Genomic DNA, 16,430 nt, shown 5'->3' with positions numbered 1-16,430 from the left:
GCAAGGCAAGGCTTGCCCTTGAGCGCTGGAGCCGTTAGTGGGCCGAGGCCCTGTCCTGCCAGGGCAAAAGGCCTTGCAGTGGACTTGCTCTTATCTTCAGTCCATTGGCCAATAACGTCAACTAGGGGAGCCATTTTACTATGATCAGCCACCATTTTCCACGGAAAAATGGTTCAAGGAACCTCAAGCTCTGCCTATAAATATGTCCTCTATTGATAGAACACAAAGATAACTGCATCAAAGGCAAGAAATGCAGAACCAAAAAGGCCATGTCATTGTGCTCACATATCCTGCTCAGGGGCACATAAATCCACTCCTCCAGTTTGCTAAACGCTTAACCTTCAAAGGCCTCAAGGCTACTCTAGCCACCACCCATTACACTGTCAAATCCATCCATGAAACCTCTGTAGGAGTTGAACCCATCTCTGATGGCTATGATGAAAGTGGATTCAAGCAAGCCCCAAGTGTAGAAGCCTACTTAGACTCATTCAAAACAGTTGGCTCAAGAGCTTTATCAGAGCTCATACTCAAGTTCAGTGCCTCAGGCTCACCTGTCAACTGTATTGTGTATGATTCATTGCTTTCTTGGGCAATTGATGTGGCCAAAAAGTTCAATATCTATGGAGCTGTGTTCTTGACAAACTCAGCTTCTGTCTGCTCCATGTACTGGCATATCATTCATGGGCATCAGGCTTTTCCTGTGAAGCAAGAAACTGAGCCTTTGCTGATGCCTGGCCTTCCTCCACTTGCTCTTTCTGACTTGCCAATTTTTATTTCACAGCCTGCTCCTCACTCTCCCTATTTGGCTCTCATCTTGGAACAGTTTAGCAGTCTGGAGGAAAATGACTGGGTGTTCTGCAACTCCTTTGAAGAGTTGGAAAGCGAGGTAAGTGCAATATTCTCACTCAGATTTTGATCTTACTTGAATTAGCTGAACAACTAATTTCAGTAGTTTGTAGATTACCAGAATACATAACAAATTGGGTTTATTTCTTTTAAGTAGGAAATAAATTGGTGAGCGGGAATTTTATATTATATGTCAGAAATTAACTATAATTTTTTTTATTAAAAAAAAAAATTCATATACAAGCATCATGAAATATCATTTCTCTTTTGAAAGTAATCAAATGCTAAGAAATTTCAGGACTAAAAGTCGTTTAAATCCTTTTAGAATATTTGGTGGATGGTGTATAAACCACTAAACATAAAGAGGTTTGACTTTTACTTGCTTGATGATGATATAAAACTCATATTTCTTCAAAGATCTAAATCATTTTGGTAAGGTCAATATTATGATCTTTTCCTATTTGTAAAGTAATTGCAATTCTAAATGTTCTTATTTTAATTCATCTCTGTTGAAAAGCTTGTGAAGGAAATGCTGGGACTGTGGCCCCTGGTGATGATCGGTCCAATGGTGCCATCAAGCTACTTGGACCAAGAAATTGAAGGAGACAGAGATTATGGAGCCAATCTTTGGAAGCCAACTACAGACCAGTGCATGAAATGGCTGGAGAAGAAACCACCTGAAAGTGTGATATACATTTCATTTGGAAGCATGGCAGATATTGCAGCTAAACAGGTTGAAGAAATTGCATGGGGCTTGAAAGCAAGTAATCAGAATTTTCTATGGGTTGTGAAAGAGCCCAAGACCAAATTGCCAGATGAATTCCTGAGCTCAATAGGTGAAACTGGTTTGGTGGTGACATGGTGCAACCAACTAGAGGTTCTAGCGCACCAGGCTGTGGGTTGTTTTATAACTCACTGCGGATGGAATTCCACGTTGGAGGGGTTGAGCCTAGGCGTGCCGATGGTGGCAATGCCACAGTGGAGCGACCAGCCAACTAATGCCAAATTTGTGGAGGAGTTGTGGGGGGTTGGGGTGAAAGTTAAGAAAAGTGAAGAGGGAATTGTGAGTAGGGAAGAGCTAGAGATGTGTATAAGGGAAGTCATGGTTGGAGAAAGAAGCGGACAGATAAAAAAGAATTCCCTGAAATGGAGAGAGGCTGCAAAGAAAGCTGTTAGTATTGGTGGAACCTCAGATTACAACATCAATGAATTTATACTGAAGCTTCTTAGTGGACAGGGAAAGAAGATTTGGTAGTTGGAGGAACTTGCGACATGTTAATAATGTAAAAATGAACTTTCGACACCGAAAGAAGTCTAAGTAACAATAAACTGAAGCAATCTAGAATTCAGCATATCAACATTTTACAGTCATCAGATTGTATGTTTACATATAACTCAGGGAAAACAATGTATGAGTTTGAAAATTTATACATCTGCATTCCTGTGAACAAGTGGTCTTTAAATTTGGAAAGAGACTACATCCGCATTCTTTTTCTTGAGCCAGACAGCAGGGGCAATTAAGAGAGAGCAACTCCCCATGCCTTTCTATGGTATACCAGTGTTTGGTGCTAGCTAAAAGGGCAAAAAAGAAACCCAGTAGGTGACATGGGCTCATATAAACTCCGAAGTTTGGAAGATGATAGAAAATGGGAGCAACCGAACACCAAACTTTCAGTATCAGGACTAGTAGCAGTTACTCTGGAAGTTTACAGGCATTTCCATCTTTGCATACTTCGCCCTGTATCAGAAAGCGAAAAATAAACCTGAGCTCTAGACTGTTTAATGTCAAACAGAAACCTATGGTTCAATTCCAATTTAAATCTAATAAAAGGTATTGAAGGATAATAGCAAGGAAATGCTATTGAAAGGTGCTTGCCTTCTTCTTTCGCAACTCCAAAACCTCTTCTAAAGGTGGTCGACCTAGAACAAAAACAGGTTATTGACATCATATACCACAAGTTCAAGAAAGGAAAAAGTATAAGAAGATAAGCCATGGATGTGAGTGATCAGGTTTTTATAGCAAGTAATACTTCAAGAACTCTTAACTTCTTTTGATAGAAAATTGGTTAGACGCAAGAAAGGATTTATTTGCCAATTCCAACAGTCTAAAAGTTACTGATTTGAACATGTAAGTCATAAGTCTGGTGTGGTTCTGTTATTAACTTATTCTATTATATCGGAGCAAAAGAGTTCAAATATCAGCATACTATTCCTTTCGGCCATGGAAGCTAAGAACACATCAATTCTGCTCAAGAACCATGGAAAAAAAACTACTTATGCGATATGATTTACCTGTGATTTGGAGACGATATTTAGCCCAAACACCATAAATAGCACCAGCTATAGTTGCAATCTGTGAACAAAATGTTTTCAACGAACCCCAGATTAAAGATAACAAGACAAGAAAACTATTGTAGACCACCTACTTCTACAAGATGGAAGTAGATGAATCCCAATGCAGGTAACATTAGAATCGACAAAGGAATCTCACAGGTTCGTATTTGGTTATGGCATATACCCATCCAAGCCCTACTTGTTCATACAGCTTTCTGAATGCCTGCAGAAGTTTCCATTAGCCAATGCCTGTTAGTCAGCTTAAAGAAACTTGCGGGTTCAAAATTGCTGATGATAGCATTCTCTGCACAGAAAATGAGAGTTCCACAGAAAACTACTTGTTGCAGATTAAAATTAGAAGTTCAAACATAGTAGGAAAGGAGATTACTTCCACATCAGTGACTACTGTTCCATCGGAGAGGATGGCATGAATGTTTCCCATAACCTAAAAAAAGCAAGAATTTGTCACTAAATTGTAATATATCTGTCAAAAAGATGTTCTAGCATCAATCTATTTTTCAAGCTAGGATGTTTTTCATATACACTTTCATGAACATTCTGCAAATGGCAAGTTGTAAGTATAAAAAAATTGCAACATTGCAAAACTCACAGTTTTATAGTCCAGCCCTTGATTCTCCTCTGGGGAGTAGTCATCTGAACTTATGTCAACAAACTTGATAGTACCATAGAGCTTATTTCTCTCTCTTAGCATGTCCACCTGGAAAATATAAAAAAACTTCAATTATGAATAAAAACAATTCATATTCTCCATACACACAAAACTCATCAAACTCTTGCATTATAAAAAGATTAGTGACAAGAATATGTGTTTGAAGAAGGTTGACCTCTCTCATGCATAAAGGGCAATCCCCATCATAAAGCATTTTAATCTTCCAATTCTGGGGTGTTGGTTCTTGATCATCTCCTTTCTTGGGAGGAGTTATGGGATCTGCAGCTGCCCCACTTAGAGCCCTTATTGCACATTTAAATCCTACAAATGGATAAATATGCATCATAAAATTGAACCATTTTGCAAACTGCAAAAATTTCTTCTTGATTCTTTGATCTCATATAAACCAAACCACTCACCAGGTTGGTGAATAGGAGCAGCTGATGTGAATGTTTGGGGTTGATTCTGATGAAGCTTGAGTTGGAGATAGAGAGGAATTGCAAAGAGAGTTGGGTTTCTCTGTCTTCCTGCAAATTTACATGCTGTAGCAGCTGCTCTCAATGCCATTTGCTCTCCCTGCAAATCTTGGAACACAAAAGATTCATAAGTTAGTTTGCTTGGACTGCCCTGGTTCATAAATCATAAGCTCATAACTACCATGTTGACGTGGCAGCATGGGATTCACCCATAGTAAGACACGTGGCCTAGCATTTGGGAAAGTAGCATAGCATCAAACTCGTGGTTGTGGAACCTAAAACGATATGAGCAAACTATGGGGGTACCACCGCAAAATTAAAAATACAAAATTGAACCTGATAGCAAATCTCGAGTCTTTGCGCAAATAATAAACAAAGTTTGGCTCTTTTATCATCGGAGTCCTTACAGATTCATCAGTCATGGCGTTCCTGCTTCGCAATTCCATCACTTCTCATTTCCAATCTCATTCACAGGTATGCTTCAATCTTTCCTCGCTTTTTCGATCTGAAACGTCGTCGTTTTCACTTGGTTCGGTAATCTCTCTCGCTAAATCTAACTCTTTCACTTGAACAATCAGAGGGCACAAAACGACTCGCTTTCCCAATCGCGCCGTCAGTTCCATGTCGAACCAGGGCCTCGCGAGAAAGCTGTGAGTCTCTCTCTCTTAATTTATTTTTTTCAGCAATGCATGATTGCTTTCATTTTAATTCGATGTGGGCAGCTGTTTGAGATTCGTCCATGAAATTTGGTATTTTAGCATTTTAGATAGTTAGGGTAAAAACCCATTTGAGCAAATAGCTTAAAAGTTTCAGTTTTAGTTCTAGAAACTTGTACGGATATTCATGCCAGGGCTTCTTGAGCTCATTTCAGTGATGATTTAAACCAAGAGATGTTAAAAGTTGGGGGCTTTGCGTGGACGGTTTCTGATTATTATCAAACCTCAAATTTTTAAGATTGTGCTGGTTTTGTATTTTTCTAGTTCAGTTGTGCATTGTGCTTGAGTAGGACTGTTTAACTTTTGCAGCTCTTGGCAGAGGACCCATCTCTAAAACGATTCAAATCGCATAAGAAGGGTGTGGCGAGAATTAAAAGACTTGGAGATGTTCTTACCGTTGTTGTTGTTGCTAGTACGTAATGCTTTTGCTTATGGATTATGAATATTTTATCTTTTTCACTAGCTTTTCACAAATTTAATTTACCATGATACTTGTGATTAGACTTACCTATAAAATTCTTCTGACTTTCTGAATGGTCTTGGTTGCATGAAGCCTTGGTCTTGTGGAATCTTTGTTGTAAATTAAAAAAAATGTTGCCAGCAGTTTTGTTATAATGTTTATGGATTTGTTATTTTTCCTAGTCTTTGTCTAACCTATGATCAATTGATTCGATTGCATTTATTGTCTGGTTAGTAAACTCTGCAGTAAAACCAGAAAACTTCCAGCATGCATAAAAATAAAGAGGGAGGTGGGGTGGGGTGGGGGGGTGTTAGATTTTCTTGCCCTTGTAGCTTAAGCTTAGAACTTGCATTCCCCTCAACAATGACATTTGCTTTTTAGGGGTTGCGAAGTGTGTTTATATTCACACATGCACATTCACACACTTATCCACCTCCAAACTAGGGAGAGAATCTGTTGTTTTTACATTCATGGAAAAAATATATATAAATACTTTGTCCTATCTGTGTAAGTGGCCTTGACAACAATGAAGAATAGCAATCAGGATCATCATGACCTGATCAGAGAACCAAACTAGTGTTGGTCAGCTGTTCAAATTTGTTTTGACTAATAATCTTGTGTTCTTTGATTTCAACCATTCTGTTTTTACCTCCAAGATAGGGTTGAATAATGGAATGCATTTTAAGTGTTAATTGAAGTTAATATGGTATCTTGTGTTGGCTAACGTGATTTTATATGCGTGTATTTGTTTGGTTATACAAATGGGACAATATCAAGGAATTGCTGTCTTGTTTTGCTAGTTACAGTGGTCCAAGTGCTCATGTGTCTATGATGTTTATTCAGGCTGCTGCTATGAAATATATGTAAGAGCAGTGATGCGAGAAGAGGCTAGGAAACAGGCAGGGGCTTCAGGTGCAAGTGCTTGATCAAGTGTGCATATTGGTGGTGTTTTGGTTGCCTGCCAACCATGTTTGAACTTAATGAATCTGACTCTGCTAAATAAGTAGAAAACAGATTATGGTGTTATGCTTTCGGAATACTGTTTTGTTCTGATCTCTTTTAGGTTTTGCTACTTAATAAAATCTGTTCTATAGGCATCTTAGAACAATTTCCATGAATGCGGCTGAGTGTTCTCTGTTTTTGGCAGTGAATGTTTTGCTTAATTTGAACCCAAGGGCAGTTGCACTGAATGTACTAAAATTCCGCCATACAATTTTTATCTTAGAACTTTTAGAACACACACCACCCTTGTCGATCAACAACAATTTTCTCCAACGCTTTAGCATTCTTAGCTATGCATGTAGACTACATAATCAGCAACACCATACCCTATTATTTCTACTATCGTGAGTGAGGTGATGATGGCGGCGTTTGGGAGGTTCCATCTTTTGGGTATGCTGGCTAGAGCATTGAGCATTTCATCTGTACCTACCAAGGAGAAAGGAAATTGATCACTCCACTCATGGACTCTTCTGAAATGATGAAAAATGGGCTACTATTGGGCTCATATCGATAGAGTGGTAACGTCAAGTATGGAAGTATGGTGGAATGTTATGATTCAACAACTCTTAAGCACCTTTCGTCTTTATGAGCCGGTTTTGATACAACAGTTCCAAAACTATAGGATTAGGAAGGCCTTTTCAAATTAAAGCATACTTTATTCTTATTTTAATTACAAATTGCAACCCAAGTTTTTGACTTTAGCTAGTGGCGGCTTACTCAGAGGAAAAATAAATTGGCTAGTGATGATGATGAGACGATGTGCCGTTTCCAGATGGTTCCATGTGACTTCAAATTAGAAGCGGCTCAAGTCTTCAGAAAGAAGATAATAAAGAAAAATACAAGACAAGAATATTAGATAAGAAAATTTGAGAAAATAGATGAGAATATGACATCTTTGGCACATGTTGCTCTTTATATCTTCACATTCAATTTTGAAAAATACCAACTCTCCAACATATCTGTGGAAGCCTAATAATGTGCATGATGTCAGAAATTAAAATTTTGTTCTCCTCTGTTTTTTTATTTATTATTTATTTTTAATTTGTAATCTTCCCACACCAACCTTCATCAAGAGCCATACAAAGTGTTTGAAAAGATTGGAAGGGGCATAAAGAGGTGGGGCTGATGAGGCTACATTTTAAAATTGGGAGCATTATTTAGCTCTTTGCAAGTGAAAATCTGAATTATGCATCACTGCATGTAACATATTATCTGTCCCAGAGACCCCTATGATATAACATAATGTCAAAAAAATTCAAAAAGAGGATCATACACCACTATCATATATATGGCCTGACCACACCACAACAAAGGTGCACCTTTTTGCTTTTTTTCTTCTTTTGGGTCAGTGGTTTTTTTTCTTTTCCTTGCCCCTTCAAAAATAATTAAATGCCACTTAATTAGAAAGTGATTATATTATATACAACCACTTGACTTATTGGAGCGTTAACTTAAGATTTAAACAGAAATCATTTCTTTTGAGTACCAAGTTATTGGGCGAGCGGGGATTTAGACCAATATTTATTAAGCGTTTGGGGGTTTCGAACAAGAAGATTGAGGTGGAAGAGCTTAACTAATTGAGCTATACCTTGCTAGCACAACTTATGTATTTTCACTACTTTAATTTCGAAAAAATGAAAATTAATCTTGAAAGCAAAAAAAATGACCTGACAAACTGGCTTAACTCGTAGCTAGCTAACGTTATGTAAATTTGTGTGGTGTCCAAAAAGATTATTTAGACGCGAGAGTTACGACAGAAAGACCGTGATATGTTCGAATCTGTCTGCTAAACCTTGGTCTAAACAATCATTGCTTCACTGTTTCAGAATCACAAGCCACTCAGCGGAAGGACACGTGTCCCTAACTGAGGACAGAATGGTCATTTTGATAGGAGTCTGGTTTGGTGGAACCGAAGCCATCATAATCTTTAGATGAAGATTACCATACGGCCCCCATTATTGTACAGCTATGAAATTTGATTGGGCCAAAGTTCAAAAATAACACCCATCAGCATCACAAGCCATTTGCAAATTTTTCTGTATATGTGTCTGAGCTGTAAACCTTGGACTCAAATTCAGAAAGAGAGAGAGAGAGAGAGAGATAAAGTCTTCACTTATCAGGAAAAGGAAAGGTTTTTGGTTTGTGGGTCTGAGAAAAGTTAGTGTCTTGTTGAGAGAGATTTTTGAGGGTGGGGAAGAGAAGATTATTGGGTGAGATGGCAACATTTGCAGGTACAACCCAGAAGTGCAAAGCATGTGAGAAGACTGTCTACTTGGTTGATCAGCTCACTGCTGACAACAAAGTCTACCACAAGGCATGCTTTAGATGCCACCACTGCAAGGGCACCCTCAAGGTGACTTCAATTTTCTTTCCTAAAACACACCTACTGATATAAAGACACTCACTTTTGCATTGATTTCATGATTTCTGATGCTCTTTTGTTTCTGTTTTTGTTGGTCATGTTTATATCTGTGCCATGCTTTTCTTACATCATTTTTGTTTGTGCTCAATTATGGATATTTCTATATGGTTTCCTTTTTCTTATAAGATAAGATTTGGATGATCATGATGGATGGATGTGTATAAATGAAAGAAAAGAAAGATTGAGATTTCCTTCTTTTACAATTATAACTTGTTTGATATTTGAGCATGGGGTTACTTACTTAGCTGTCTAGCTGGTTAGTGAGCTCAAGCCGTTGATCTTCGGATGTGGGCATGTAGATCCACTGGGAATTGTATTACTGTGTTGCTCTCTCTTCATTTGATACATCCAAAAATTTATTTGCATTGACAATGCTCTCGAAAGGATTTCCTTTTAATTGATTCATTCGTAAACATTGTGATCGATATATACTTTGTCAGCTTGTCATCAAGATATGATAAATGGTGGTTAGGTGCATCTTAGTATGCCTACTAATATGTTGCGTAAGTAGATTTTTAAGGAACATGAATGTTTGTACGGTTGAGCTTTGATGATTAAAATTTGTAGTAATGTGAAACTGCTTTCTGTTCTTAGAAGTAAGATTGATTTTGAATTGTGGATATGTTCAAAACTGGTGATTCACCCCAGTTGTCAGATACCTTCAAATTTCTGATCAAAAGCTTGTTCATAAGTGTACCTGGACCACTTTTTCATGGTTGTAATGAAGGGACTTGTTCAAAAATCCATCCACAGAATATATTGAGTATCAAGCTAAGGAAAAGCTTTCTACAGTGTGAGAATAAATTATACTGCCTTATTCACCTTAGAATTGAATGCTGGTAACAGTGTGCTCAATAAATTACCAACCTTGAATCCATTATGCCTTCTAAGTTCCTGGATGGTGACAGAGGTTCTAATAAATTGAGTTTCTGAGCCCAGGTGGACCCATTAATCAATTCTTTTTCATTTGAAGTTTGTATCTAATTCAGAAACCGGGGACCTGCTTGCCACATTTAATTTGTGTGCGAATCTTTAATCTTTAAAAGATAGAAAAGTTTTGCTATGTTTCTCTAGTTGTACTTGATTGTTTAGGTATTATGTTTATGAGATGTCTTATATTTAATACTTACTTACTTCTGTCTATGCAGCTTAGTAATTATTCCTCTTTTGAGGGTGTTTTGTATTGCAAGCCTCACTTTGATCAGCTATTTAAGATGACTGGAAGCTTGGATAAAAGTTTTGAAGGTTATAAGCTGCTATGACTTGTCTTAAGGCATATTTACCTATCTGCTTGCTAAATTGTAATGTTGGATTCATTTTTTACTATTGTTGTGCTTCAGGTATACCAAAAACTGTTAGAGACAGATCAGAACAGGTACATGCCTTTCTTTTTCTGATTCCCTTTTTATTTCTTCATTCCTACAATTTATATATGGTTGAATGAGAAAATAGAATTTATGTAGTCGGATTTAATCTTGTTTCTAGAAGTTTATAATAATCACGCTAACTGTTCCAATTGTGAGAAAATTTACACAGGTCAACAACAGTAAAGTTTCTAGTTTATTTGCCGGGACTCAGGACAAGTGTGTTGCTTGCAAGAAAACAGTTTACCCCATTGAAAAGGTAAATTTCTGTTCAACATATCAATGAGCTTTGCAGGATTGAATCATATTAACCTTATTAAAAACGTATTTAGCCAACTATAGTCTGCTTGTATGGAACTGTCTCGTTTATATGCAAACACAGATTTGATCTGATATGGTTTTCCGACAACTTCAATCACTTTTATCTGCAATTATGAATATATCAATGGCATGACATTTTAAAATCCTGCATTCTATAATCTGATTGCTTCATTTTTCAGGTGGCAGTTGATGGCACATCATACCATAAGCCTTGTTTCAGGTGCAGCCATGGAGGTTGTGTGATCAGCCCATCAAACTACGTAGCTCATGAGCATCGTCTCTACTGCAGGCATCACCATAGCCAACTCTTCAAGGAGAAAGGAAACTTCAGCCAGCTTAGCAAACAGGAAGAAGTTCAAGGGGTGACTGAGAACGCAGAGGCTTAGTAGTTAAATCGAAATGATCATGCTAAGTTCGATCACTCTCACAGTGGGGTTTCTAAGCAAGAGTCCGATGCAACTGTCATAGCATACAAGAAGAGCTATTGGGGTTCCCTTTTTCTATTTATGTAATATGTTGCCGGTACAAAAATTTGTTTTGCGCATTGTTGCTAAGTTCTGAGTGTGAGTTTGAATGGATAATATACAGCGAGTTAAAGCCTAGTTTTTCCAATAAAATAGCAACAGGCTGAAATATCCTATGTTTTTCAGATTTGACTTTTGATATGGTTTCATATATAATATGGCTACATGAGTGTCTGCCTCTTATCTTTCATCTTTGCCTACAATACAAAACCAACTTTCTGTCTCCTCATCTGTAGTTTTCTTGGTTATATTCATCATTAAAATAGAAGTTGATGGCCCTGGCATTTGGGGCCATGCATTAGTATTCTACATGAAGGTGCTGGTTGGCTGCTTCAATTCCAAACAGCCCAAATTTGACGAATTCCTCCCAAGACATGGCTCTTCTTGACTCACTCAAACGAATCCTTAACAATTCATAGTTAGCTGTCTTTATCAAACACAGCTGACGTCTCACTCCCCAATTCATTATATATCTTATGTATGACCTCAAAAAAGACAACATATTACAGGGTCAAAACTAGAGATAATGTTTATTTGGTCCACACTTGTATGGAGAACTTGTTCGTAGGCTACTGGTGAAAAATTGTTGTAGGCAATTCTGGGATTGAGCCTTTTTGGTGCGTTTGAGTTCCAAAGTGTATATTGGGTCTTTGTTGTTCCAGTCATGGACTTCCCTCTTCTCCCAAAACAAGTCACTTCTATGTTTCTAACACAAGATTACAAGTTTCATTTGATTTTAGTTAGAAAGAGAAAGAGCAAGCAGCTGCTTGGCATATCAAATCCTGAGCCTGAGATTTTCATCCAGGTATTGAAAAATTCAAGGACATTTATATTGAAGCGTAAGCATCCAACCCAAAATCAAGCGCAATGAGCAGAAAAGCTCAACATCTTTTAAATTATTACGCATGCCTTTAATTCACCGATGGAATTCACACTCAACGATACGATGATTGTTATTCAGCTTCAAAGGCCAATTTTTGTCAAAGTTATGGTGGAGACTAGTCAAAGATTGTTCTTGTTGTCACGCTTTTAAAGAGGGAATATGTTCCTACTATGATTTTGGCTAGTCTAGTTCTTTCATACTTCCGTTAGAAGCAAACCAAGCTGAATGATGATTATCTCTCACTCTTAGATATAAATAAGAATCTCTGCTACCATTTTGAGAAAATAATTTAGATCAAGTCACTTTCTGATCAAGAATTTGGATCCATATAAATGGATTGTGAGAAGTAGGGTAATGCTATCAAAAGGGACAAGCCATGGATAAGCAACTCAGTAATATGATATATATCAGTGGGTTTTCAAAAGGCAAAATGTAGACAAATTTTATGTGATTCTTGTATGAGTTTGTTCAACAATGGAAAACGCATGATGCCATGCCAGCCCCACATCGAAAGTGGGATTTTATTGATTTCATGGAATCTGAGGACCCCAAAATGCATAATCAACTGAGTGAGTTGCATGCCTAAGCAAAAGTAGCCTCATGTGAGCTGTTAGCAATTGTCCTACTTATAAAGCTTTCCCATGAATATGAAGTGGTGCAATATTCCTCCTAGTGAATATGGTTTTATATATAAAGTTAACAAAGAAAGGAGGAGGAGAAGAAGAGAAAACGGAAAGGAAAAGCCGTCTTTTTTGCTTTGTCGTCTTTGGTCTGTCTTGCTCTGTACAACGAGTGAAAAAAAGACGAGAGCAATCAATAATGATGCTGTTGTTCGGGAAGTTTCCGTTTTTACCTGTGCGCTTGAAGATGTCCATTTTTTGATGGCTTGTCTCAACTCTCAATGTCAAAAAGTACAGGCTTGATGATTAAAGTTAACTTTGGAACCTTTTATAGCTCAACTATTGTTGCTTGAGAATATCTTTTGCAGTTGGATGCTGATATATTTGTTCCCCGTTAAAAATTTTACGATGAGGAAAATTTGAACTCGAATGCAGAATAGGAAGCACATGCATTAAAACCTTAATTTGTTAATCCTATTTGAGTATAATTATGAGGTTATCTTATTTGAGCATAATTATGAGGCATAAGGGCCATAGATAAATAATTACAATGTGCCTGGCCCTGCTGCTTGACTATGATTATTGTGTTGTGCTCTGTGCATGCAAGATAAACTTTCACTTTTTGCTGTTACAAAAATAATTTTTCCTAGTTTTTTCAAGTTCAGAAACAGAAGTTTTAACTATGGATGGAACCAAAGAAATTTTCTTCTTGAACTAGAACTTCCATTAAACAAGAGCTCTTCATTACATTGATTCTAGATATTTCACCCTTTTCTATACACAAGATTACTCAGATCTCCACCTCAAGAAAAAGTTAAAAACAAAGTCTATGCTCATTTAGCTTTCTACCTGCCCCCTTAAATGAACCCTATTGAAGTTTCAACTCAAAAGTACTTTTAAACAAGTCATGCAGGAGGAGGGCTTTGATCTTCTGCAGATGGAGCACCAATTGATCCATATTGCTCCACTGTTGCTTACGCATTATGTGGGAAGATTAGGAAACATGGGATATCAGCCTGTGGCCTCTGAGATGCTGTGTAATGAGGGCTGCCATGTTCTTGACCTGGCAGTACTGGCAGACTGATGAGTTGATGATGTTGGTGCTGTTCTTGGTCGGTGCCCTCTCTCATGTTTAGCCACCTGGTCAAATATTTGAGATGATTATTTTGAGTGGTTTTTTCAACTTTCCATTAATGAGAAAGAAAAGGCATTGAACAGAACAATTAATTCACTCTTTAAAAAAAAATTCATTGGGTTCATTCAATTATTTGTTTATTCATTTAGCCCATTACTGAAACGAGTTCCAAGCATTTTGTTTATTTATTTATTCATCTACTTAATGATTTAGGCCGTTACAGAAGGAAACTCAATGCTCTTTCCCTGATTTTCTGCTGATTAACAAATGAAAAGAATCTTCTTTTAATATGTTCTTGTCTGAAATATTAATCATAATGCTTTCACTTTAAATAAATAAATAAAAATTAATTAATTATCAAGATTGACCACTTTTAGCAGAAGAACAGAAGCAAAGGTTCGTTTGGCTTGGGGAATTCAGGGAACCCAGTAACTTCAAAACCATGTATGCAATTTGAAGAAAGAATCTACTCTAAATGTGACAGGCTGATATAGAGATGTGAATCAAATTAATTTATCAGATGAGATAATGTAGTTAAATTAAAATTTAATTACCTGGTTGTCCTTCTCCAGCTCAGAAGCCTCAGATCTTCTGGCTGCTGTCAGTACTGGCTTCTCTCTCACCCTCTCCTGTGGCTGCTCTGCTTCTACCTGGTTTGAGTGGCTTCTCTTCACCTTTGCTTGCTTCTTTGCCCACAAACCCTTCATCACCTCTGAAAACAAAAACCCAGAAACCAAAATCCAAGATAAACAATTTGAACCCACAATTAAAATGGAAAAATGATCAAAAACAGAGAGAGAGAGAGAGAGAGAGAGAGAGAGAGAGAGAGAGAAGTTGAAACCTTGAGTAGTGATGAGCCTGTAAACTTGGCCAAGAACAAGAGTATCAGTTGGCCTGAGAAGCTTTATGCGTGTCAAGCGAACTGAAGTGCTGTTGTTGTTATTGTTGTCTTTCTGGTTCAAATTCTTGTCTTTTTGATCGCCATTGTTGTTGGGATTGGAGGGGCACAAGGTGGTGGAGATGAGCAGAGCAACATAGTGGCCAGGATTGGCCTTCATGATCTCACTTGCACTCACAGACCAATAAAATTTCTCTTCTTTCCCACTTGGATGTTGTATAACCAAAGTTGCTGCATCAATTGCTTGACAATTTCCCATTATCTCCCTCTCTCTCTCTCCAACACAGAGACAGACAATGAAAGCTGAAGAAATGGCAGGAGAGGGAGGGAGGAAGGTAGGGGAAGAGGAGGTGGTTTGAGCTATGCAACAAGCTCTTTATAACCACCAATATCCCCACTTCTCATCCTTTACTTGTCCATATCTCTCTCTCTCTGCAGGCTTCTAGTACTTCAGTAATTATGGTTCAAAAGAATAATCAAGCCTGAGGAGGGGTATCTTAGTAATTTTGTGGGAAGACTGTGGGCATGATTATCCAATGCTTGATGATGTGTCGAGGAGTGATTGGTTGGCTGGACAGAGAGAGTTTAGGGAGTCCTCGTGGTTGTATAACATGCGGGTTGTTGCTAACCCATTTCTTAATTAGATGCGCTACATTTGCGACAAGTCGTCTAACGTTCGCGAGTTAAACGTTAATTTATGTAAGACGACTGTACGTTGGTACCACGTCACCACATCAACATTAAATAGAACATATGATATCTCTTTAAATTTGCATAAAAACTATGTATTTGTGTCCCTCATCTTGAGAAAAACTTTCAACACAACGGGATAACATTTTCTGTTATTTATGGCCAATAATATATAAAATAAGTTTTTCACGTATCATTGTATTATTGATATAATATACCAAAACACTGTTATCCCGTTACAAATAAGTTTTTCTGACTGACCACCTCCACATGAAAAAATCAGTAAATATGGTATAATTTTAATTAATTAAATGCACGTGTGGCTGGCACCACAAAACAACCAACTAAGACCAACCAAAATTGCGACTTTTCAATTTCGTAACTTATTGGCAAATTGGAAAGCTATATGGCATGGCCCCATATAAATATATAATACATTCTATTCTAGACAAAGGACCACAAATGAAAAAGACGACATTGAATTGAAGAGAGCATATATCCATCCAATATATGATACATCTCTCTCTCTCTCTCTCTCTCTCTCTCTCTCCTCCATTGTTCCCTCGCATTGCCCACCAAACAAGACCGGAGCGAGAACGCGTGTTTACGTTTTCGTTTTCAGTTTTTGGGGTTACGGAAAAACACAGAGAGGAAAACGCGAGGAAGCTGTGCGTTTTGTTTGAGGTGGGCCCCAGCTCATGCTATTTGTACTTGAATACAGTTTCGAAGGCCTCAGCTTTTGAACACGTTATGTAAGTACGTGTCGCATGTGAGCAATCTTTCTTAGCTTCGGTCATTCTCTGATTTACGTTACGTTCTTGCGTTTTGCAGAAGGGGCTTCGAAAAGTGATAGCCGAACCACTTGGTTTTTTGCTTTCTGTTTCTTCCCTTTTCAATTCTTTCCATAGCGGCCACCCAAAGCAACCTCCGTTTTTCTTTACATTATAAAACAAATCTCGTGCTCATCCGAAAGGGCGGTCGCGGTCCGATTTGGTCCGATTTAAACTTCAGACTCAATGTAGGCATTGTGCGGTGCAGATAACTATTAGTGATTGATTTGGTTCAGTTA

The 16,430-nt window shown here is 37.7% G+C and overlaps 5 protein-coding genes and 1 long non-coding RNA gene across 6 annotated transcripts; 4 read left to right on the top strand and 2 right to left on the bottom strand.

The window, feature by feature from the left end:
• Positions 1 to 150: 150 nt before the first annotated feature.
• LOC103338304 (UDP-glycosyltransferase 74B1-like) lies at positions 151 to 2,297 on the top strand. The gene is made up of 2 exons (XM_008241497.2): positions 151 to 886; positions 1,364 to 2,297. Exons 1-2 carry the CDS (start codon positions 251 to 253, stop codon positions 2,099 to 2,101), a joined length of 1,374 nt encoding a protein of 457 aa, XP_008239719.1. The 5' UTR covers positions 151 to 250; the 3' UTR covers positions 2,102 to 2,297.
• Positions 2,166 to 4,459, bottom strand: LOC103338303 (Putative thiol-disulfide oxidoreductase DCC). The gene is made up of 8 exons (XM_008241496.3): positions 4,270 to 4,459; positions 4,026 to 4,171; positions 3,791 to 3,898; positions 3,569 to 3,625; positions 3,338 to 3,403; positions 3,139 to 3,199; positions 2,723 to 2,766; positions 2,166 to 2,584 (listed from the first exon to the last, which is right to left on the bottom strand). Exons 1-8 carry the CDS (start codon positions 4,415 to 4,417, stop codon positions 2,540 to 2,542), a joined length of 675 nt encoding a protein of 224 aa, XP_008239718.2. The 5' UTR covers positions 4,418 to 4,459; the 3' UTR covers positions 2,166 to 2,539.
• Positions 4,460 to 4,643: 184 nt separating this feature from the next.
• LOC103338305 (succinate dehydrogenase subunit 7A, mitochondrial) lies at positions 4,644 to 6,620 on the top strand. The gene is made up of 4 exons (XM_008241498.3): positions 4,644 to 4,800; positions 4,905 to 4,976; positions 5,352 to 5,454; positions 6,346 to 6,620. The coding sequence occupies exons 1-4, from the start codon at positions 4,747 to 4,749 to the stop codon at positions 6,426 to 6,428; spliced, it is 312 nt and encodes a 103-aa protein (XP_008239720.1). The 5' UTR covers positions 4,644 to 4,746; the 3' UTR covers positions 6,429 to 6,620.
• A 1,909-nt stretch (positions 6,621 to 8,529) lies between these two features.
• On the top strand, positions 8,530 to 11,325 carry LOC103338306 (LIM domain-containing protein WLIM1-like). The gene is made up of 5 exons (XM_008241499.2): positions 8,530 to 8,857; positions 10,075 to 10,171; positions 10,267 to 10,301; positions 10,463 to 10,549; positions 10,791 to 11,325. The coding sequence occupies exons 1-5, from the start codon at positions 8,720 to 8,722 to the stop codon at positions 10,995 to 10,997; spliced, it is 564 nt and encodes a 187-aa protein (XP_008239721.1). The 5' UTR covers positions 8,530 to 8,719; the 3' UTR covers positions 10,998 to 11,325.
• Positions 11,326 to 13,339: 2,014 nt separating this feature from the next.
• Positions 13,340 to 15,102, bottom strand: LOC103338308 (uncharacterized). The gene is made up of 3 exons (XM_008241500.2): positions 14,615 to 15,102; positions 14,328 to 14,485; positions 13,340 to 13,778 (listed from the first exon to the last, which is right to left on the bottom strand). The coding sequence occupies exons 1-3, from the start codon at positions 14,928 to 14,930 to the stop codon at positions 13,650 to 13,652; spliced, it is 603 nt and encodes a 200-aa protein (XP_008239722.2). The 5' UTR covers positions 14,931 to 15,102; the 3' UTR covers positions 13,340 to 13,649.
• Positions 15,103 to 15,886: 784 nt separating this feature from the next.
• Positions 15,887 to 16,430, top strand: LOC148915349 (uncharacterized). Its single transcript, XR_016122177.1, has 2 exons — positions 15,887 to 16,113; positions 16,193 to 16,430. It is a non-coding gene; the product is annotated as an uncharacterized LOC148915349 (long non-coding RNA).

The sequence above is a fragment of the Prunus mume genome, linkage group LG7, assembly GCF_029339155.1.
Source record: "Prunus mume cultivar Tortuosa linkage group LG7, ASM2933915v1, whole genome shotgun sequence".
Lineage (NCBI taxonomy): Eukaryota > Viridiplantae > Streptophyta > Magnoliopsida > Rosales > Rosaceae > Prunus > Prunus mume.
This window is presented reverse-complemented; position numbering and strand designations above follow the sequence as displayed.

Coding starts and splice junctions, on each gene's coding strand:
- LOC103338308 (XM_008241500.2), bottom strand. CDS start 14,930: ATGGGAAATTGTCAAGCAATTGATGCAGCAACTTTGGTTATACAACAT. Junction 14,486..14,614: donor CAGGCTCATCACTACTCAAG/GTTTCAACTTCT, acceptor TTTTGTTTTCAG/AGGTGATGAAGGGTTTGTGG. Junction 13,779..14,327: donor AGCTGGAGAAGGACAACCAG/GTAATTAAATTT, acceptor ATATTTGACCAG/GTGGCTAAACATGAGAGAGG.
- LOC103338306 (XM_008241499.2), top strand. CDS start 8,720: ATGGCAACATTTGCAGGTACAACCCAGAAGTGCAAAGCATGTGAGAAG. Junction 10,302..10,462: donor TTAGAGACAGATCAGAACAG/GTACATGCCTTT, acceptor AAATTTACACAG/GTCAACAACAGTAAAGTTTC. Junction 10,550..10,790: donor CAGTTTACCCCATTGAAAAG/GTAAATTTCTGT, acceptor TTCATTTTTCAG/GTGGCAGTTGATGGCACATC.
- LOC103338305 (XM_008241498.3), top strand. CDS start 4,747: ATGGCGTTCCTGCTTCGCAATTCCATCACTTCTCATTTCCAATCTCAT. Junction 4,801..4,904: donor ATTTCCAATCTCATTCACAG/GTATGCTTCAAT, acceptor TTGAACAATCAG/AGGGCACAAAACGACTCGCT. Junction 5,455..6,345: donor TACCGTTGTTGTTGTTGCTA/GTACGTAATGCT, acceptor ATGTTTATTCAG/GCTGCTGCTATGAAATATAT.
- LOC103338304 (XM_008241497.2), top strand. CDS start 251: ATGCAGAACCAAAAAGGCCATGTCATTGTGCTCACATATCCTGCTCAG. Junction 887..1,363: donor TTGAAGAGTTGGAAAGCGAG/GTAAGTGCAATA, acceptor TCTGTTGAAAAG/CTTGTGAAGGAAATGCTGGG.
- LOC103338303 (XM_008241496.3), bottom strand. CDS start 4,417: ATGGCATTGAGAGCAGCTGCTACAGCATGTAAATTTGCAGGAAGACAG. Junction 3,404..3,568: donor CAGTAGTCACTGATGTGGAA/GTAATCTCCTTT, acceptor AAACTTCTGCAG/GCATTCAGAAAGCTGTATGA. Junction 3,200..3,337: donor CCATAACCAAATACGAACCT/GTGAGATTCCTT, acceptor TTTTGTTCACAG/ATTGCAACTATAGCTGGTGC.